The sequence below is a fragment of the Telmatherina bonti genome (genome assembly GCF_933228915.1).
Source record: "Telmatherina bonti genome assembly, chromosome: 21".
Lineage (NCBI taxonomy): Eukaryota > Metazoa > Chordata > Actinopteri > Atheriniformes > Telmatherinidae > Telmatherina > Telmatherina bonti.
The window spans coordinates 11,693,580-11,716,868 of record NC_136630.1 but is presented as its reverse complement, the minus strand read 5'-3'; the positions used below and the strand labels follow the sequence as shown (position 1 = coordinate 11,716,868).

Here is a 23,289-nt window from a genome sequence, read left to right as displayed (position 1 = left end):
TTTAATAACATTTATTCTGCCACTGACTTTGCAAAAAAAAAAAAAAAAAAAAGAAGCAAAACAAAATAAACAAACAAAAAAAAAACCATTAGCATTTTTTCCACTAATAAATTGCACATATCACAGTCACCACCAGAGGGTGCTAGAGACCATATCTCTAAATTCTTGTGGCGATGCTGGACATTAAAAAAAAAGAAAAAAGCACTTGATTAAAAAACGTTTTTTTTATTGATAAGTTACCAGACATCTGCTCAACTCACTCCATCATCATTTTCATCTCTCTCATATCTGGCATCTCGCAATAAATAATTATTTACAACCATTAGGAAGGTGCAAATGAAAAGCAACAAGAAGTGTCATTAGACATGGTGCCAGGGGAGTAATATACAGCGAATGAGACACTCTGGAATCAATACTGTTGCATAAAAAGCTGACAGATAGATAGATGATGGTCACTAATTGATAGTCTTGGCCGGATAAGGGCCTGGGTCTGGTGCATCCTCTCTGCTGTCTTTCTCTTTCTCTCTCTCTGAGTTGGATTAAAATTTCTGAATCTAATCTGGAAGTTTGGTGGCGTGTTGTGGTATATCCTGATCACCCCAAGGAAAGAATTCAGTTATCTGGAGATGAAAAAAAAATCAGAAACATAGTCTTGATTAGTACCGACTTATTGCAGAGAAGGATTTTTTTTTTTTTTTTTTACAAAACGAATGTGAGAAAAGTAGTTGTGGTTTTACAAATTCATATGTAATATACATCAGCACTGCTAATCATCAGCAAAAGGAGCCAACAAATACAAAGCAGGTGTGTCAAAAAGTTTTGCTCCAACTAAGACAAATTTTACAAATTTCTATGGTAATCTCACTGTTTTTAAGGGACAAAATGGAACAAATGTGCAATTTTTATAAGAAGACCAAAAATTAAGGGAGAAACTTTTCCCAGTTGTCTTTAATTCGTTAATTATCTGCCCCATCCCTCACAATTATCATCTTCCCTTTAACTAGATGTTACTTGTAACATCTGCAGCAACTGCTGCTGGAACTTTAACTAAGACTAAGATCTGAACATTTCACACCGGTTTTAAAACCTTTACACTGGCTCCCAGTCAGTCACAGGATAGATTTTAAAACCCCGCTGATTGTTTACAAATCCCAGAGTGGTCTAGGCCCAGAATATATCTGAGATATGTTCAGAGAATATAAACCAAGCAGAGCTCTTGCATTCAAACTCTCAGGTCAACTAGTCCAGAGTAAACATGGAGAAGCAACTTTTAGCTGTTATGCTGTTATAGTCCCAGTGGAGATCAAACTTTCATCAAATGTTGCTTGTTGTCTTTTATGCTTTTTCACACCATCTGTAATGCTTTTAAGATTTTATGTAAAGCAGCTTGAATGGTCTTGTGCATGAAAGGTGCAAATAAACTTGCCTTGCTTTACAGTAAAATATGCTTTTAACATATCTGACATATAACATATAACAACTGAGTACATTTTCCACCTCTAATTAGTAGTGAGAACAAATGTTAAAAGAGACATATTACCTCTGCACTCATATCTAAGGTCTGAAAAGAGAACATGCTCCTGAGAGAAGACAAAGAGTCCTAGTCGTCCTCCAGCCAGGGTGTGGTCGTAGACCGCCCCTGAGTCTGCCAGAATCTCTCTGCCCTCGTACACCACCACCCTGCAGAAGGAACACAACACAGGTGCTAATCAAGAAAATATATTCCCATTGCATTTAGTTCTAGATGCAGATCACCTATTATGTCCTAATTTATGTTGAAACCAGCTGTGGAAACTACATTAATGGTGTCTCTAAGGAACTTTTTACAACTTTGCAGTGCTGTGCAATTCTTGAACTAACATTTATTGATTTATAAACCGCTAAAGCATTTGCTGTAATGTGCACACATACATGAAATACTGCAAACTCTGCTTATACAATTATAACAAGCTTGATATAACTGCCTTTATTCTTGAGCACAACCTGAACCCTCATAAAAAAAAGCATATGAGATTTCTTTTAAGTGGCTATAATAGCTGTTCAGACTTCTGAAAGAAAACTTTTTCTGTTTCAGTCAATTGTTGTGTTTTCTGTCAAGGTGATCCCATATTGCTTCAGTAATATTGAGGCCTGTGCTCTGGGGAGGATTGTTTACTGCATTAGACTTGTTACCACTGACCTTTTAGTCCAGGTCTTGTAATTTACCTATGTCGTTGTTTCCTGAAGAATGGCTGCTTGACAGTCACCCTTCCATGGAAACCCTTTCTGATGAGATTTTAGTAAAGTGAATAAATCTGTCGATGTTCCAGATGCAGCTCTCTGGTTCTTTTTGTCAGGTCATCACTTAATTTTTTAACCATGACTAAAGGACTTTATTTTCAGATATTGTTGGTTTGCTGTGGATAGTTTTAATTTAATTTAATTTAATTTAATTTAATTTAATTTAATTTAATTTAATTTAATTTAATTTAATTTAATTTAATTTAATTTAATCATTCATTCCAAACCGCTTAGTCCGATGAATGGTCGTGGTTTTTATTTTATTTTATTTTATTTTATTTTATTTTATTTTATTTTATTTTATTTTATTTTATTTTATTTTTGCAACAAGATGCTTATAACAGAGTACCTAAAAATATTATTTAGAATGTATTTTTTTGCTAAGTTGCCTATATGTAAATGCAACACTGATTCAACACATTCTTCTAAACATAGTCAGGTACTATGAACTGAAAATAATTGAAAAAGCAGCCAATGTCCCAAAACAAACCTTCAGGAAGCCTGGAGAACTATTACTCAGATACATTGCTTCTGCATATCACTGTATGTTTTACTCACACAACCTAAGGCGCCGTAAAAGCAGATTAAACAATGAGTCAGATTAATAATAAAGTAGGAGCCTATAAGTAAAGTAAACTACTAACCAAATCTGCTAAAACATAATATACAGACACAACAAATGTTTTATCTTCACCATTTTTTCTTGAGACAATCTGTACAAAAACACCGTTTGAAGCTGCTTTAAATTTACATTTCAATATGCACTCTTCCCCAAATGCAAGTACACAAAACATGTATTCTTGTTTATTACTTGATATTTCACCATTTACTCCCAGCTAACGTAGTCATCAAATAGACAAGTTGTATTTAAAGTGAAGAAGCCTTGTAGCAAGTCTCCAAAAATATCATTGAATGTCCGTCCTTCTCTATCGCAGAGAGGAGCCTCTTTGCAATCTCACATTTACAAAGTGCGCACTTGTGCAATCATGCTGAAGTACAGTCATTCAGTACCCACAATGCATCAGGAGCATTGATTGTATCTTCGAAAGAAATCCTGCTTTTCTTGTTTTCTCTTTTTTTCTTGAATTTTAACAATTGGTCAAGGCACTAAACAGCTTTGTTCTATGCATCTCTTTTTCTCAATTTGAACATCTCACTGCTGCACTGATGATTCTTGCCTACCTCACAAAAACAGCACGCAGCATGAAGAAGTGATTGCCTGGGGTTGTTTTTTTGTTCTGCTTTGTATTAAAGTGTATTAGTGAGGAGAACCACTTAGCAGAAGTAGATATGGCAAGTGGAGGAGAATTGAGTGCAAAAAAAAAAAAAAAAGCCAAATACATCATTATCATGAAATAAATGGTAGAGATTGATGATATCCTTGAGTGTAAGAACATTTGTGTTACTGGATCACATTTTCCTGGTATTTATTCTGCATATTTTTTCCTGAAACCTACGTGAACCAACCTAGAGATAAGCTGAGCCATAAATATCTGAGGCAAAAGAACATGCTGTAGATATTTGTTAATTTAAGCCATTTTTATTCCAATACTATTAAATTAATGCACAAAGATAAGCTGTGAAATGTGCATAAAATCTGAAGTCTGAAGTCTTTACTTGTATTCTGATCTTTATACAATACAGGCATGAGTTAAAACCTGTCATGGTTTGTCCACTGAGCAGAAGTAAGACTGTACCTGTACGATAAGTTCAAACATGAAACAAAAATCATGAAATGCTTCAGTTACATTTTAAAAGCTAAAGGTTGCTGTTAAAGAAAATTTATATCTCCCAGAAAATCACTGTAGTTCCCCCGGGAATCCCACGGATCTCTGTTTTTCTTATTATCAATGTTCTGTGACGTCCATGATCACAATCCAGCTGTGGTTTATGACTGCATAACATGAAAATTTGAGTTCAGACTCCCAGAAGGAAAAAGAGCCAAGCCAACAAATGTTTTATCTGGACAAAACACCAGATTTGTTAATCAGCTTTTGCCTCTTGTGATTATCTTTGTTGAGAAGCAACTATGTAATCAAGCTTTTTTTTTTCTTTTTTTGAAAATAAGATACCAGCACAAGAGAAGTGGTTTTCATTACATGCTCCAGATGTCTTGAGGTCAATCTCACTGAAAAATCCATAATCCATAATAACTGTAAACAATGTACCTGATGAACCCAGTCTTGGGTCGATGTATGAGGTGCATGCGGTAGGCCGTGTAATCCTTCCAGCCAATGTTATTTGGATCATGCCACAATGTCCTGACCTAGAGCAGATACAGAGAGAGTGAATCTGCAGTACTTCTGATCTTTATAATGGCAGTCTATAAAATCATGATCTGTCTGAATGAGGCTGTCCATTCTTACCTGATTTCTAGTGTTTCCTGTGTGCCACAGAGCGTTGCGTAAATACTCCCCCGGTCCTGTGTTGGAGTTCACTAGTTTAATTGAGAGTCCTACTGTGGCAAAAGCTTTGGACGGTCGTTTTTCCCAGTAAGCTTGAGACACCTACGTTCAGAGAGGGAAGGACAGAATGAAATGGAAAGTGACGTTTATTATATAAGTTAGGGCTACGACAATATGCTTTTGTCCCGATTCGATTCGATTCTGATTTCTTTGGGTGCTGATTCGATTTAAATTGCAATTCTCACAATTCTTCGATTTTGCTGATTTTTCTAGATTAAAAATAAAAAGAAATGTATAAAACTTATTTTTGCTCGTCATTTTTCTTGATTTCTATTAGGAAAAAACAACACAGTAGCCAGACCGTCATTCTGCTGCTACAATGCCCAAGAAGACAAGTAAAAAGATCAATAAAAACAATAAAAATGACATAAATTGTATAGTAGATTAATTTTTTTTATTTGAAAAAAAACATAGATTAAATCAATTTTAAAATTGTGAAGCAAAAAAATCCCAATTTTCGATTTTTCAATTCAATTTTCCCACCCCTACTATAAGTATTAGAAGGTTAGAAGGAGGTGGTGTGGTATAAAATGAACATCCCAAAAGGTCAAGCCCTTTTGTGGTTTTGCATTTTTGTGAAGTGGAGCTGCAAAACAAAATGACTTGAGAGGAGAAATAATGAAGGATGTTGTTATCTGGATGGTATTTGAGGATGTTTCAAAGACAAGCTTTTATTTAAAGTTGAAAGATTAGCTAGCAGCATTTCAGGTGATAGAGTTTGTATTCGGGCCTCACCTGTTTCCACATGACAACGTAGAAGCGTCGACTGGACTGGTAAGCAAAAACAATGCCTGCGTAGTCGTCATCTCGGTTGGTGTTTACATAAAAAGTCACGCTAAAGTCCACGGCGCTGAACTTGTCATATCCTGTCCAAACAGCCATTTTAGTTCTTTTACAGAACTAGCTATCTTCCTTATGTCTATAACTTTTTTTTTTTTATCTTACCAATAGCAATCCCAGGGTCTGAGTTGGCTTTCTGCAGCAGCTCAGTCCCCTGACTGCGGATGACCCAGAGGGGGTCCGACTGGGTGGTGCCTTTAGGGTCCAGCAAAACACCCTGGAACTTCCTGAAGTCTGTAGCCCCAATGTTATGGTTTTGTGGACAAGGATCCAGCGCATCTGGAATGCTGTCATTATCAAAGTCATTGAAGCATGCATCTCCAGTGCCATCTCCTGAGAAACAGAGGAATGGACGGCATGCAGGTATCATCTTTTTTTTTTTTTTTTTTTTTTTTTGTAATAATTTGGGGATTAAAAGTTAATATCATGTAAAAAATAATTTCCTCTAGGAAAGTGTACAGCTTAAAAAAAACCCATTAAGAAAGATTAATTATAAATTGCTGCAAAATAACATCTGTATGTTCATACAGGAATCATAGTCACAAGATCTCATTGCATGACTGTAAAATCTGTTTATCATGAATTGTTAATATTTTTCCCTGTGGCAGAAAAGTAATTAGCATTTATTTGTGTTCACATTATTAAATCAGATATATTCTCAGCTTTATTTACTTATCTACAACATTGCTTTGAGTGTCTCCACAGTAATAGCATTTCTGTTGTTTGTATTACAATAAATACCACCCTAAAGAGCAAGAACACTGACCATCTGAGTCCAGCTGGTCTCGGTTGGGAACTAGCCGGCAATTATCCCGGTCATCAGGGATACCGTCATTATCATCATCATGGTCACAAGCATCTCCCCTTCCATCTTTGTCATGGTCGGCCTGGTTGCTGTTGGCAATGTAAGGACAGTTGTCCAGAGAGTTTTGGTGGCCGTCCTCATCTATGTCCTCGTTATTGTCGCACATGTCCCCTACCAGGTCGCTGTCAGAATCAACCTGTGAGTACACACACATTTACACATCTGATATATTGCATTTTATTTGTAAGTTAAGCAGAGTTTACATTAAGAGTTAGGTCAGGTGACTGGATCAGGTTGTGTGTTTATTGAAGGAACCTGCAGAGGGTTGTGCAGAAGGGGACAGTTGTCACACTGGTCTCCAACTCCATCCAGGTCTGTGTCTCTCTGGTCAGTGTTGTACATGTATGGACAATTGTCATGGTCATTCAGTTCCTCTGAAAGAAATAGAGGGACAAAACACACACACACAAATTGTATTTTGTGAGGGACGTTTTTCACCAATAGCATTTGGGGAAATTAAATCTTATCCCTTTTGTAAAATTTACACAAAATCCACTGCTTTGAGTTTGTAAATTTTTTGTGCAACTAGTTTATTACACCATAAAATGGATCCTGACTGCAGTCTGTAGAATTTATTGTCTCATTTATTTGTTGCAACTGGTCTTGTTGCTTTTTTCTGGATATTTCCTCCTTGCAGCTGGTTCATATAAAAACATTTCCTTTATAGAAATATTGTTGCAAATGGTTTTAAAACAAGTTCACAGTTAATGGTGATTGTTGTAGTCAAATTCATTATTTCACATATTGTAATTTAATTTAAAGGAAAGATAAAAATATATAAAAAGGATTTTGAGCTCTGAAAGTTTATATTTGCTAAAATGCATAATTTTACGTTTCTTAAGTTACCATACGTCACTGGGAAGTTGCTGATTAGTCAGACTGAAGCCAGAGACGTTAGAAGCAACATAGTTTTTTGACCGTGTAATCCTGTTTTGTTCTTATTAAAACTAAAAGAAAGAAGAACTGGTCTACTCGCGTTTAAAATACAAAATTGCTAGACTGACTTCAAAGTGGTGGTAAAGAAGAAAAATGAAGTGCCACTACATTGATCATTGTTATGATCCATCATCACTAAACTTTACACTGGATTATTCTTCTGCCACGACTTTAAATCACTGGACACCATCCGCCAGTCAGCTTAAAGCTTATATAATCTAAGGTAACCTGAGGACCCAAACTTGAATAATTTAAATGTAAGTTAGTCTCATCTGACCATCTCCATCTATGTCAATGCTGCAGGCGTCTCCCTCGCCATTGTCATCAGTGTCTGTCTGCTGTGGGTTGCTGTCAAATGGACAGTTGTCGCAGCGATCCCCAACGCCGTCCCTGTCTGAGTCAAACTGCCTTGGGTTGTACATCAGTGGGCAGTTGTCCTGTGCCAAACATTGAGGCGCACACAGAGACACTTTTATACATTTTTATACAAATATACACATAAATGAATCCCTGAAAATTCCTAACTCAGTCCCCCTCACCCTGTCGTCTATGATGTTGTCATTGTCATCATCAGGATCACAGGCGTCTCCTTGTCCGTCTTTGTCCAAGTCTTCCTGTCCGGAGTTTGGCATCATGGGGCAGTTGTCCTGCAGCCAGTCACAACTCACTTTAAATCAATCCAACTGATGGTTTTGTTGTTGTGCCATTTTGGTTTATTTATTTTTTGTACCTTTTGGCAGTGATAAGTAGCATTTTGCTTGCAGGTCAATCCTTCGTTGGGCCACCCATCCAGATCTGAGTCCTCCCCGCACAGAAAGCCATCGCCAGCGAATCCAATAGAACAAACACACTTGTACAAGACTTCAGATGCCAGGCCAAGGTATACACACTCAGCATACTTGTGACAGGTGTGTGTGTTGTCTTTGCAAGGATTATATGGTTCACACACCTATAAGGAGATAGTATCTTTGAATTTCCAAAGGTCCCACCAAATGGTTTTTGAATGTTGTTTAAGTCAAGAAAGTGTTCTAAAAGTGTTATAAAAAAGAAAGAAAAGAAAAACACCTGCCTGCCTGGTTTTCAGGGCTTGCTGCAAACCGAGGCCATATGGCTGGTTGCCTTTATAGCGAGGAGGACAGGGCAGACAGTAGAATCCAGGGTCTGTATTTATGCACTTTGTCGCACAAACACCCTCCACTTCACACTGAGGATATGAATATCAGAGACTTTTCATGTTCAGCATATTAAGCGTGACATTTTTTGTTGAAATACAGGCGTTGTGTTTTCTTTGTCAGGATCAAACAGACATGATTATGGTGCCTTCAATGATATGTTAAATGTGCAACGGAATAATGAAATAAAAGGGGAGGAGTCCAGTGGATAAAAATGCATGCTGACAGTCCATGCAAACTGCCTCATTCTTCACTTCTGGAAAGGTCCAAGAAAACAGATGGACTGATCAAAGCCTCGTCCACTGCTACACATGAACTGATCTTTAACCCTCAAATGTGATAAAACTAAAGATAAAAAATAGTCAACAGGTCAATGAACGACTCTTTGTTTTGTGTGTTTTCAGAGTAAAAAAAGCAAAGGACTTCCCTGCAGTACAATCTGTTCCCCAAGGGATTCTAGATCTGAGATAACTTTTACCAAGGTCTCAGAAACTCAGCTTATTAGAACTGTAGCTTGTCCATGGTCATTCTTTTGGAAGTCCAGATGATGTAAATTCAAAGTCTTATAAATACTTCAACTCATTAAACTTTGTATTAGCTGTCGACATCTACATCTACATTTATTAAAGCAGCTTATAAAAAAAACCTTAAGCAAAGCTGTTCAGGTGGCTGTATCTTTAGTTTGGCAGCTTATGGACACAAAGGTGGCCAAATTGAAGTCAGAACTACCTAGAAAACTTTCCAGGAATTTGAAGGATCATTACACAAATCAAAACATTCATCTGACATTTTGGACGAATTCACAGAATTCTGGTCCAGTTCCATAAAACTTGCACAAATATTCATTTTGAAAGAAGTAAAGTGAAACCTTGTGTCGACAATGAGTAAAGATATGTTTGAAGCGTAAAAGGTGCAGCCAGTTGCATAGTGAACCTTTCAGTGGTCGAGAGGGGACTGGATTTAATTAAATATTGGACCAACAAGCAGTGGAAATAGACATCACACTTTCTGTTGAAAGACAATGGCTTCTGCAAAGGGACAGGGCTCTGTCTCAAGAAACAAAAAGTTATGCCATGTTTCTCACGGAACATCTGTAGATTTTCTGCAGTTCAACAGAACAAATCAGTCAAGATCAATTAAGAGTCACACAGATCTGGAAGCTATTAGCAAGAAGAATGTGAAATAATAGCTGACAACTAATGGCATCACAAGCTGCAATACTTGTCAAAGGGAGGATTAGTTCTGGACTTTATCTATCTTTTTAAATGTTAGATATAAATTAAATCAAACAAATATGTAACCCTTAAAGTTAAGACTTTAGAAATGAGGTTATGTTTTACTCGTCTTGTTTTAGATACTCCTTTTTTTTTTTCAGTAATATCATAACAACCTGGCTTTTCATTACAAATCTTGATCACCTAGATATTTAGGATACATCATGTGTGCCCTTAAAGGATTTTGTGTGAATCCATAATATATTTCTGATACAATATTTCAGCCTGACCCAAAACATGGAAGAGAACTGGAGGCAACGTAATGTAACTGCAAACAGAAGGGATTTCCATTGCAGCATGGATCGTGGGAAAAAGCATCCCAGATCACTGAGTGGATTCCATGAGGGCTGATCTCATGTCTGCTGTTGTTACCTCATTCTCATCTTCACAGTGCGTGCCATTCCCAATTAAACCCGAAGGACAACGTCCACATTTCCATGATCCATCATTATTTGATGTGCATTGCACCCCAGGAAAACATGGATTTGACAGCAGACACATATCTGAAACACATAGAAAACATGTAGTGTTTTGATGATTCTGTATCTTTAAAATTTTTCCTTATTATGTCCTCAGCCTTGATAACTCAATAAAGACAGAAATAACACTGCAGGATATTATTTAATCCAGAATTGCTCAGAAAAATGTTTCCCTTCATGAAAATAGGATCCGATTTTCTATGCAGACATAAGCATTTGGATTTACCTAAAGGACATTCTTGTTTGTTACACGATTCATAGTCCACAGCATCCCCAGCACATGGCTTCCCACCGTTCTGAGGGGCGGGGTTCAAACATTCCCGCTGTCGACTGATAAGACCTCCACCGCATGTTACAGAGCATTGTGACCACTCACTCCAGCCTGTCCAGCCTCCTGCAACTAAACACACACACAACGTTTACCCAGATACACATGTTGAGCCTCAGAATGCGATTTAAATGTGAGTTTCTACTCACTGGGACAAAGTGTGTTGTTGCAAGCTTGCGTCTCCTTGGCGATGCCCTTGCACCCCTTGCCACCCTTTTGCGGTGGAGGGTTGTTGCACAGACGTACCCGTGTGATAATTCCTTCTCCGCATGTGGTTGTGCATGCAGACCAAGGAGACCAAAGACCCCATTTTCCATCAACACGTGCTAGACATGAAACAAGCACAGAAAAATTGTTTTAAAAAAAAAAAAAAAAATTTTTTTTTTTTCTTATTGCATGATTGACTGTAAAATGACAGACTGTTCCTACAGCTGCACGAAGTGTTTATTATAAGATGTTGGTAGTGATTATTCTGATTTTTAAAGTGCGTTTGAGAAATGTTCAGTTCACTTCCATGGCTTGGACTTGTTTTTAATGATTCCAAAAATTAACCTAAGCATAACATCTGACAGATAACCATGCAGACTACCCTTGCGGTCACACTTCATCTGCATGCAGCTGCGGGTTTGGAGCGATGGGCCAATGCAGGCCGGCATGATGCCGTTGCAGGATCGGCCTCGTTGCTGCCCTCCACGTCCACAGGTGACTGAACAGTGAGTCCACTCAGACCACGGAGACCAGCCATCTTTGTTGTCTTTATACAAAGACACAAAGATGTTGTTTTTGTCCTACATTTATGTAAAACAGCGAACTGTTGAGTTTAAATAAAGCTCACCGAGACAAACAGGGCAGCATTTTCCATCGATAAAGGTTGGATTGAGGCAGGATACTGGCGGACAAGACACTTGCTGACAGACAACCTTTCCATCCTGGATGAGACGAACCAGAGCTGATAAATACAGATTTTGTGAAAATGTCACGTTATTTTATCCAGATGTTTTGCTTTACTGTCGAAGGGATGATATGCTGTCAGGAGCAAGTCTGGCTGCTCCCTTAACACATTCTTGACAAAACTAATGATGTTTTATAAAGAAAAACAGATTCAAGGTGGAGAATGATGCAAGTCTGAAGATAGTCGCTCTGGAAAATAACATAGCCTGCGAAGTTTTGCCCAACTGGTGAACACAGTTTGAAGGGATGTGTTGACATTTTCATAAAATAGGACTTTCTTGTTGAGAATTAGTCAAGGAGATTGACACAGTGAGCCTGGATCGACTAAAAGAAAGTCAGAAATTTTAGATTTTTGAAATTTATGGCTTTGGCGTTGTCTCAAAGCGTGGCAACGTCAGCCAAGTCTTTCATCAAAGTCCTTAAAGGAGATCTAGAGATGTTATGTGTTGTGAGAACAAACACAAACTCTCATGGGCTTCCATTAAAAAAGAAAGGAAGAAAAGAAAAGAAACAGAAGAGTGATATCAGACATATTTGGATGTTTAAAAGATCTACCATCTACTCAAGCTGAAGCACATGTTCAGACCTGCCCCCTCCTTCATCTTGTCAGGGGCCTGTTTGGTGCTTTAATATCTTCGAGTGTTGTGACAGGGCATTTGTTCAGTACTGACCTGGCAAGTGCAGGTGGTGCAGCTGTCAACCTCCCAGTCCTCCCCTTGTTCGTACACTCGTCTATCCTGCACACACCACACCTCCCCGTCTCTGTCTCTGTCAAGATCATTGTCACCCCCGTCTCCATCGCCTCTGCTGCTGCTGTTGCTCAGCTCAGCCAAAGAAATGCGCATCTCCTCATTTTCTTTTGACTGACACATACGTACAAAAACACAAAAAACATTCAATTTAGTCATAAAAAAAATGAAGTATGAACTAAGATTTGCTCAGACCTGAAGACCTGTTGCTACGAGTAATAGCCAACATTTTTACACTGCTGCTTGTCTTTCTGCTTATGTTTGAATAAAATGGATTAAATTAGGCACATTTTATCATAGTGATTACAATTTTACACATTAAGAACATTTTTTTTGCATTGAATTGTATAAAATACTAGTGGGATGTAACTGAAGACAATTACTCAGGAGTTGGGTTTAAATACTTAATTAATTGTTTAGTTTAATTTTAGTAACTAATTATTCTGCCCACTTAACTTGTATTTCACACACTAGTTGATTAGAAATGTTTTACACAAATCAGGGGAATTTGTTTCCAATGGTTTTGCTTTATATGAAACTACATTAAACAAATTTAGTGCAGCTAAAACTTTAAGTGGATTCATTATGATACAATATGAAATGACAGAATGCAATACACTGTGATGCGATACAACACGACAATACAGGATACAACATGACAAGATATGACAAGCACGATAAAACACGGCATAATACATTTTATTTAAAGTTCCCTGAAAGGAATTTTGTCTTGTACGCAGTGTTGTGCTTATTAATGCTTTCACAGGTAGAACACAACATAAATCACTCAGTCAACCAAACCACAAGTTGTCTGTAGAAGTTCTAATCTACACAATTAGTCTCCCCATAAACCTAATATACACATCCCTAGATCTATTGCACACACTCCATGCACATATTACACAAAGCACACAACATAAACAATATAGAAATAAGCAGTAGTAACATATCAAGACCCCCAGAAACCCAGGTAATGTTAAAAATCTGACTGAAGCTGACAAGAATGAACTTTTAGAGCAGTTCAGTTTACAGCCGAGACGAGGTTGGCAAAAGCTCATAATCTGTGAGGAGGACATGTGATGGGTCAGTTGCTATCCGCTGATCCTGCCTAAGAACAAATGGCTCATAGACCGTCTGAAGGGAGAGGGTATTAAATGGTCTGCTAAAAAGAGTGTGACAACTAAAATAAGATAGAGAACTTGTTATGATATTTCTCCACTATTATCAATATTGACTGATTAGTAAAAAATAATTAGTAGATTCATTCACTTTTGCCAGATCCATTTTGACCTTGGACAAAACTTAACTAAAGATAGCTTCAACTTGACTAGAACTTGAACTTTACTATCCTGCTTTTACATAGGTTACAACGATAACACCAGAGATCACAAACTCTTTAGTGAAACACTAAAATAAAATAAAATAAAATAAATAAAATAGAATAAAATAAAATAAAATACAATAGAATAAAACATATGCTCACTAATAATGGTGATACCTATTTATTGACAGTTACCTGTATGTAGTAGTTTATTATTATTTATTTTTATTATAAATAAATGTAGACCATCATTTATTAAACTATTGATTAATATTGGTTTTAATAGTCTTAGCAGTGTTAATAATAATGACAATATTATTATTTTTTTAATCACCGTATTATCCAGAAATGCCCTCTATTCCAATTCTAGCAAAAAGTATTTTACAGTTGACTTTGTACCCCATTCATTATATCTTGTTTACTGAATATTTAATCCTTTAAACATATCCTGGTTATTTTATATATCTATTTAGTCATTTGCCAATAAACGTATCTATATGCAGAACAGCATTCAAAAACCCATTTTAGTTAAAAGTGTCAGCAAAAACAAATAACCATTTTTAACTGGGTTCTCTCATTTGAAAAATGTGGTTTATTTTAAATGCTGTACCTGTTTTTTGTATCTTTATTATTTTATTTAAACCTGTAACACATAAAATAAATATTGCCATGTAAAAAATAATAGCTGGTAAATTTCTTTATGAGAATTGGTCTCAAAGGGTACAAACATATCTGTAATGTATTATAAATAACACCTATTTTATTAGATACTACAATACTTGCATGTAGGTGTGTATCAATTATATTTGTCATTTAAAATGTGATTATTGTATTAGTGAGGCTAGGGCAACAAAATATTTTAATTAAACTTTTCTTTTCTTTTTTTTTTTAAGCTTTCATCCATAAAAAAATGAAAACTTATTGTGAAAATTCAGTTGTATATAACACTGCTGGAATAGCTATGTCCACTTTTTGTAATGTGCAGACAGTTATGTTATATGTATCAGCTACTGTGAGGAGGTATTAGTGATTCTTACTACTCTGTCCAGATCTTCCAGGAGGTTGCTAGTCACAATACGGAGACCGTGGATTTCTGTGAGCAAGCCTACCAGCTCCTCACAAGGACGACGACACATTTCTGAGGACACATTGTCGACCTTTGCACCTCCCACACCTGTAGGAAAAAGGCAAAAGTTTCTGTGTGCTATGCTAGATATTTAGTTAAATCTGTATAAAAGACAGAAACAGGTGGACACTCGGCATTGGCGCATTCATTTGATTGCAGGTGTAAGTTCTTGTGCGCATGAGCAAATGCACATATGTTGTACCTGCACACACAGCTGCTGCACAGAGGAAAATGTAAAGCCAGGGCAAGTCTCTCAGAGGCCACATTCCTGTCCACACACATATGTAGCCACCATGAAATATAGCAAGTATTCATCACCACAGACAACAAGTGTGTCTATTGCTTAGCAAATAAAATAAAAAGATGACAACAAAGAAGGATTTAACCTTGCATACCTGCGCACTCCTCGCTGCTTTTCCTTTCTTCCCGATTAGAAATCACAGCTGGTAGGCTCGTCCCTGCTGCAGCTCCACAGGGGCTGTTATGGAATGTCTCCTTTTTCTCTTCCTTATTCCCTTGTCTCCTTAGTTCCTTCTCGCTTTGGCATCCAGACCGAAGATCTCCAGCACAGCTTCCTCAGTAATTTCTCATTTCTCCAAAATAAATGAAGGAAGGACGAATGAAAGCTGAGTGGAGAACATGCAGACTGTTTGTTGGTTCTGTAGAAAGTTTTGTGGTTATGTATTTGTTTGAGTGTGTGTATGTGTGTGTGAATAAGCGTGTGTGCGTTTGTATGAGGTGGGAGCAGGGGCCATATATTACCCGTCTGTCTGGCGATGAACTGAGCTGCATATCTCCCAGAAATTTCAGAGAAACCCAGCTGGATGGAGGGAGCTGTGTCTGTGTGTGTGTTGACGTCTCGATGCAGGTTTCCCAGACACATCATTTACACTCTTCACTCCCCAAAACTGAGACGCACACACACACACAAAAAAGTTGTGTGTGAACTCACTGAAGCACACACAATCTTATTGGCTGCGCAAGTTTTCCAATATTTTGGGAGCAAGAAAAGTGGCATTACCATAAATCTTTCCTAAAAAAAAAAAAAAAAGTAAGGCTTGCTGGGAGTATTTGGATGTTTTATACTGTGTGTCAGCATATGTGTGTGTGTGTGTGTATGCCTGTCTATACACATGTGTTTGAGTAGTCTGCAGAGGATCATTAGCTAAAGATGAACAAACTGATGGAATTCAACAACATCTACTTTCACTGGGATCTGTCTCAGTCCGTGTTTGGTCTTCTCCCTGCTGAATCAAAAAGGCATCATCATCCTGAATCATATTTTCCATCTGTAGACTCCACTTGTGGAATAATGAATCTCACAGATGTGTGCACACGCACATGCACACATGTGCCCAAACAGACACACTCGTACAGAAATTTCCAACAAATTCACAACATCCAGGTACTAGAAATATTGCAATAAAGAACAAAAAAGAAAGAGACAACATGTTGCTTCCTGGAGTTTGTTCAGTAGAGGAGATTCTGAGAACAGGTGCTGTTGCAAATCCAAGGGTAAAAAAGCCAGAAAGAAATAAGATCTGAGAAAATAAAAAAGGTAAAAGGTAAAGACATGGGCAAGACTATTGGCTAAATCTAGAGGGACACTCTTGGACTTGTCTGAAAGGAACAGTCTAGTGAAAATCCACCGTTCTGTTTTTCATCGGTTCTTTTATCTGAATCTCAGTGGGGATCACCTGATATTAAAAAAGAGAAAGTGAAGGTTTAAGGGTTGTGCGTTGAAGGTAGAACAGCATACAAAGTTTGGAGGACCAAAGGCCAGAATATATTTCATTATGCCTTCAAAAGGGAACAGATTTTCTTAACCTTTTTAAGCATCATGTTCACTACAGTGGATACCTATTTAAAGGCTGCTTTCTAGTATATTTATATGTGAGGATGGTATATTTGCAATTTTGCCACTTCAGTGGACTTTAGCAGAGTCACACAATACACTGCCACTCGCTGAAGAATAAACAAAAATAGTATAAAATTTCATACAAACGTGTACATGTAATTACCAACTTTACCCCTTTACTAGTCCATTTTTATAGACTATTTCTATTATATAAATGACCCAATATATTATTTTATAATTATTTCTCTATAATATATCAAATAAATAAATTGTATAAAAAAGTCAAATAATATTAAAGACAAAGAAATGTGTTTCTGTACGTGTCTATAGATGTACAATTTTGCATGAGTAAATGTGTTTTTTATTTTGTAATAATTCATACATCAGAAGTTTAAGATTTAAGCTTGAAAAATTTTTTGCTAAAGTCTTTAACAGTGCAAAAGTTAAAAGAGAAGAAAAAAAGATGAAGCAACAGATTTGACATCCTTTGTGTGGAAGGTATAATGACACTGTCCTGAAAGTCATCTCCCATTCTTATTATTCTTGGTTTTATCAGCCCATTGTAGATCTACTACAGATTTTTGTTGAATATTAAGCTTTTTTTAGTCAGAGGCCCGTGCTTTAGCTTCAGGAACAAAGCCATGCACCTCATGAAGTTGTCCATTCTGGATCATCAGGGTCGTCAGCATGTTTTCCATGCAGGAATTTTTCTGCATCTTCAGATGTATGAGTTGGCCCTTAAGGTAACACTCCAAAAAACTGCAGATCATTTGCTATATTATAACCTATATTTAGTGACAAACAGGCCAAAGCACTGAGGTTCCCAAGCTTAAGTGAATGCAGCATATGATGTACTGCTGTCGTTCTAGTGTAATGTCACTACAACGTTCTTGATAATGATGCAGTATTCACACAGCATCATCTAACCAACTGCCCACATGGGTGATAAAATATATCTGTCCAAACAGTTTGCATGTATTAAGGGGATGTAAAAGTCATTAAACCACCAGATGGGATAACTGCAAAGAGGCAAAAAGTTATAAAAGCTGAAAAACAATGATAAAACTTTGGATTTAGTTCTAAGCAAAAATGTTGGATAAAGTAAAAGTGTTTGTGCAGCAGTTCCAATCGGTAATGAAGAATTACTGACCAAAAAATTGTTAGACTGTTTGCATTTACAGTATTTGTTTTGCTTTTTACATCAGATTACCACTTCATCGTTATAATCCATTTGGTATAATTCCATAGAAACCATTCCATGACACTGCCGAGCTCCTCCATTAAAGATACCTAATTTTTATTTTTAAAAAAACAAAAAAATGACCTTTTAGTGATAAATGTGTTATTTTTATTTTTTGCTCTCCATCTGTATCTAATTTAACTATTCCCTTGATCAGATTTTTTTTTTTATTCCAAAGGAAACCCAAACTTTGACAGTGCACTGTAGTCCTGCAAAAGCAATAACAACACCTCCAGCGAGACTGAGGCAGTGTTTAGAAACCAGGCGCTTTATGCAATCAGGCAGCTTAAGAAAAGTGGAATTGCAGCAATTGCCTCATTTCTCCCAAAATAACCAGAGAACTCAGAGGGCTTTCCATTGTTTTCTAAGCCCTCACTGTGTAGCAACCTTTATCCTGCAATTGCAGCACTGCTCTGAGCGTGTAGTGGCCAGAGAATTACACTGGCTTAAAGTAAAAGGATTTACATGGAACGATGCACAATAAAGCAAGAATGGAGAGGGTTAGGGATGAAGGTGTTATAAGAAAGCAAAAGGATAAACATTTGTTAGACAGAAGCCAGAGAAAATGTACTAGTTAGATAGATAGATAGATAGATAGATAGATAGATAGATAGATAGATAGATAGATAGATAGATAGATAGATAGATAGATAGATAGATAGATAGATTGTCTCAATAACACTGGGTTAGTGGGTCAGTAGAACAGGAGAAGAGCTTTAATCCAGTTATCAGACCATCTAAATAGTCTCCAGATTAGCCTCCAGCATGCAAAAAGATTGCACTGCTGGGATTTGTAGTCCAGGATGATGCATCCAGAGAGTCTGCTAGCATCAGCACTCGTATAGGCATAAATTTTTTATGAAGAAACAGGTGTATTCATTCCTCTTTAAATAGCAGCATTAAAGAAGGAGTTAATCTAGAATAACACCAATGCATTGATCACAGAGCATTGCTCTGACACTGGCCATTTTTTTTTTCACAACAACTCTGTGTCTTTATTCACTCCCCAAATTTATGAGTTATGAGTTCGTGCAACCACTGAATCTTCTGTGGCAAATGTAATTATTCCTGACACATACACCCGCACACACAAACATGGCTGTGGTATTACAGTGCCTCCTCCTCTTTTCTGTACACACTATGTTGCCAAGTGTAATACCACTTCCCAACCAAGAAGGGTAAGTTGTAAGCAACTGATGGTTTTATGACTAATGTTGTAACTCAAAAGAGCTATTTGTCCATTTTTGCTTATTTGCTCTAAAGGTAGAAAATCTGTCCTTGGGTTTGGTTTTAAAAAAAAATGTCTTTTAGCTTCAGACACACACTTCCAATGAAAGCTGCTTGTGATTAGTTTTTGTGAGATGATATATATATATATATATATATATATATATATATATATATATATATATATATATATATATATATATATATATATATATATATATATATATATATATATATATATATATATATATCAATGTGTGTGTGTGTGTGTGTGTGTGTAGAGACAGAGAGAGAAAGGGCTACTGGCCACCCCACACTAGCTTTGTTTCTTCTTGGCCATGCAATTAAATCCTACACCACGCATGGACTGAAAGAAAAGTTGATCTTGTCCAGAATAAATATTGAAAAGCACGAGTTTTGTATTTCCCTTTTAATATGTATCCAGGGAATTTTAAACAGACATTTCCACATTAAACTGTTGGAGAAAAGACCCTAAAGCCCACCCTTGGTGCGCCCTGGTTCGAACTAAACGCGCGCCTATAGGACACACATGAAAGTGTTATTCTATCAAAGCTCCTTGTTATTGAGCTCAGCTGTGCTGAAATCAAAGCTTGACTTAAGAGTAACTCTCCCTTTCCAACAGAACCCTTGGGCAACTCATTTCCCACAACCCCCCGTGGAGCACCAGCGCGCGACCTCGTTGCGCCCCAGCGGCAGATGATGTCTTTGTGATGTGTGTGTGTGTGTGTGTGTGTGTGTGTGTGTGTGTGTGTAATTCTGCGCTTGACATTGCAGACCGGAGCGGAACAGGCTCCGTCGTCTGCACTCAGGGCTTTGACCAGCTCAATTAGCGTGACATACTTTCCACCCGGTTGCTGGACGCAGCGGATTATGCCCTCTAACTTCGGCAGCGCACTTTCCAGAAAGCGCAACGTTCATTAGTCTTACGCGCGGGATACAACAGGAAAGTGACCTGAACGATAGTGCGAATATGACTGTGGATGGGGATATGGGGGGGTTTATACCTCAGAAGGAGATCGTGTACAACGGCCTGCTGCCTTACTCTGAGCGGCTGGACCGGGAGGCCACGGAATTGTTGGCGGAGATCAAAGCCAACCTTTGCAGAGCTGTTCTCCTCAGGGAGCTGTGGCCCGGGGTTGCTTTTTGGACCAGAAAGCTCTTCTCGTGAGTGTTTATTTTATTTATGTTTATAAATGGACCACTCCCAAAGTTCACTGTCATTGGTGACTCTGCACTGTTATAAACTAGTTCCCACAGTTAAATAAATGCCTCTCCTGTACAGTTTGGCAAAATGCGTAAAAGTCTCACCTGTCTGTTGACTCTAAGAGTCTCCAAAGCAGGAATATCACGTCCTTTAGGTGTAAGCAAATGTCAAATAAGAATACTTTTTAATGGGTATTTAAAAGCAATCCCATGGTGTCATTGATGTGTCTGCCTCAGTGGAGCATCACTGTCCAGCTCAAGTTCAGTGCAGTCAGTCAAGGTCTCATGGTGAGATAGTGGATCACTGAAGCTGTGTGTTTTCTGTGGTATGACAAGACGGACCGCAGCGGAAATAACCAGCTGCTCGTTGATGGTCGCTTTTCTCACACTCAGGTTTCTAAAGCTGTATGGCCGGAAATTCAGCAAAGAGGACCACATCCTCTTCATCAAGCTCCTCTATGAGTTGGTCACTCTCCCCAACTTGGAACCGCACATGATGCAATGCTACGCCAGGCTGCTCATTCAGCTTCTCAAGTGGGTTTCACACCAATTTACACACACACACACACACACACTAACACAAACATATGCTGTCCCTAAGGGAAGCCTCTCTGTGCTGCAGACCCCGGGGGCAGACCCTGATCATTACTGAAAGGATTGCATACTTGGCCTGGGACTACCTTGGGGTCCCCGAGGACTAGTTATAACTTCGGAGAAGCGTGTGTGTGTGTGTGTGTGGATGCTGCATGGATGAACCAGTCATAATGAAGCACTGTGAAATAAATGTATACCTGTTAAATGATGACATGATACTTCAACCCTAAAAAGCTGAACTCCCAAGAATAAGCCTCACTTGGCCTTCCTGTTAGTATAATGAGATCAGAGAAAAGCCCTGTTGGTAAATATCACTGTGCTAATAGAGGTATACTGATTGTCGTCACATGACAGGTTAAAGTGGATTTCTTACTTACCCCCGTGACATTTGGAGGACAGCCACTGATAGACTCAAGCAGCCTGAAGGGCTCAGAAAGACACAGAAGCAAATAATTCAGAGAGCCACGGCAAAAACTAAGAGTGCCATCCACATTTAGTTTATTACCAAGATTAAGTCAGCTGTTAGTGGCAGTAAAATATGAATGCATTGCTTTAAATTAGTAAAAACTAAACCAGTTTGTTATTAGTTATGTCCTGGTACCCTTCTGGCAAGTTCTCTAACGGCCATATGTCCACACTAAGCATGGATACATTTTGTTTATGTCCCTTTATTCCAGTTTGGGGATTAAATATAATGATATCCAGTTTGTGCACATTATTAATTCCTTTTATTCATATTTCAATAAACAAACACAGTGAAGTTTAATGTGTTTGTCACATAAAGACAATAGAAAACCACAGTTTCTTTTAACAAGTTGAAAATAAAATTCACAATTCATAAGGCGAGGCAGGTTTATTTGTATGCCACATTTCATGTACAGGACACGTCAAAACCTGAGACTACAACTGCAACTTACATTTTAGCAGATCTGTAATCATAGTTTTGTCACATTACTGTAGTTGTAAAGCTCTGAATTGTTCCTTAAACTGGACATGACTTCAGTCATTATGCGATGAACGAAGCAGATTAATTCTGAAATGCTCCATTATTCATAAATGCCACTAAAGATCAAACCAATGTCACCATTAGATTGTTATTGACAGTTGAGCAGGATTTTAATAGTGTAGGTGGTCAAGGGGAGAGTTGCTGCTTGCTACTGTGTGTACAATGAGGTGATTTAGTCCAGTTAACAATCAGCACCCTTTCTGTGGGTCACAAAATGAATTCCGCAGCTCGTGTGATGATTAATGACTAAGCGCTGCTTTTTTGGAAGGGTTAACGCATCGGAAAAACTTTAGCTCGTTGACTCTCAAATGGGCATTTCAATGAAGTAATTGTTAGAAAGGAAATTTTCTGTTTAGTGACCAAACGCAACAGCTGTGTTTTTATGTTTTTTTTTTTTTATTTTACTCTACTTCTGCCAGTAAAGTCAGATTGTCAATTTTTCCATGTGAAATGAGCTCAACTGCAACATAGAGACACTTCATCTACAAGAAATGAATATCCATAAACTAACATGTGCACCCAATCAGACACACTCGCAGCAAGTAAAAAGTGAAGAATGTTGGCTGTACAGTACATTTATGCATCTTTAAGCCATGACCTGTTTTCTAACTCTGCCTTTGTCTCCTCGATCTGATCTGTCACTCCTCCAGCAACAGTCTGATAGTCTCCAAGATCGTCCCATTCATCAGTTCCAATTTGTCTTTGGTGGTTCCCATGATTTGCACATCCATCAGAAAACAGCATCTTTATGTAGATGTCATTTGTCTGAGTGTTTTCCATTAGATGAAAAGAGAAAGATCTGGGTTATATTAAGTGCCGGCTCTCACAGCTAAGCGCTGAATTTTATACTTACCATAAAGCATCAGGTCTCGGTGGGCTTCTTGTACCAACCTTCGCATTTCACAGCCATTTCCCCGATTGTCTATTCTTTTTCAAATTCCCCCAATGAGAGTCTGTTCCATCACTGTTAGATGAATAAAAAAGGAAGTGACAAGAGTGTTGTGTGGTTGTGGAAATTGTGTCTACTCTCTAGCGTAGGGATTCTCAACCTTACTCTGAAGCTTAATCCCATAAAAACTGTGATTTTTACAAATAACTTAGTAATGGAGGACAAAGAACGCATGCAAGTTCTCTTGGGGATAAAAAAAAAAAAAAGCTCCATTTTGAGGCTTATGAAGTACTCCCCAGCGGATCACCATTTTGTGTGAAATCTGAAGGCTTAACTGGCTGTTTGAAAAACTAAAAAAAAAAAAAAGACTTACATTTCCTTACCAATCTTAAATGTGCCTCTTTCTCAGTGAAAGCACATACAGGTGGCTTGGATTGGGAATGCTTTAAACCAGCCAAGCTTATT

At 37.7% G+C, this 23,289-nt stretch overlaps 2 protein-coding genes across 2 annotated transcripts in view; one reads left to right on the top strand and one right to left on the bottom strand.

Moving 5' to 3' along the window:
• Window positions 1-191: 191 nt before the first annotated feature.
• LOC306771603 (thrombospondin-2-like) lies at window positions 192-15,484 on the bottom strand. The gene is made up of 21 exons (XM_079260834.1): window positions 15,182-15,484; window positions 14,989-15,054; window positions 14,698-14,834; window positions 12,262-12,453; window positions 11,475-11,568; window positions 11,229-11,393; window positions 10,789-10,965; window positions 10,538-10,711; window positions 10,205-10,335; window positions 8,456-8,590; window positions 8,117-8,335; window positions 7,926-8,033; window positions 7,664-7,823; window positions 6,706-6,824; window positions 6,352-6,586; window positions 5,691-5,918; window positions 5,481-5,611; window positions 4,647-4,787; window positions 4,449-4,546; window positions 1,541-1,680; window positions 192-620 (listed from the first exon to the last, which is right to left on the bottom strand). Exons 2-21 carry the CDS (start codon window positions 15,050-15,052, stop codon window positions 613-615), a joined length of 2,856 nt encoding a protein of 951 aa, XP_079116960.1. The 5' UTR covers window positions 15,053-15,054; window positions 15,182-15,484; the 3' UTR covers window positions 192-612.
• Window positions 15,485-20,102: 4,618 nt separating this feature from the next.
• The window catches only part of psme4b (proteasome activator subunit 4b), a gene marked incomplete at its 5' end in the record, with an annotated part of 39,065 nt that continues 35,878 nt past the window's right edge, over window positions 20,103-23,289 (top strand). The window contains 2 exons of the mRNA XM_079261196.1: window positions 20,103-20,296; window positions 20,729-20,869. Coding sequence (XP_079117322.1) covers window positions 20,103-20,296; window positions 20,729-20,869 — 335 coding nt within the window. The remainder of the gene's footprint in view (window positions 20,297-20,728; window positions 20,870-23,289) is intronic.

Coding starts and splice junctions, on each gene's coding strand:
- LOC306771603 (XM_079260834.1), bottom strand. CDS start 15,052: ATGTGGCCTCTGAGAGACTTGCCCTGGCTTTACATTTTCCTCTGTGCA. Junction 4,788..5,480: donor ACGTTGTCATGTGGAAACAG/GTGAGGCCCGAA, acceptor CTCTGAACGTAG/GTGTCTCAAGCTTACTGGGA. Junction 1,681..4,448: donor CCCAAGACTGGGTTCATCAG/GTACATTGTTTA, acceptor TTCCTTCTGCAG/GGTGGTGGTGTACGAGGGCA.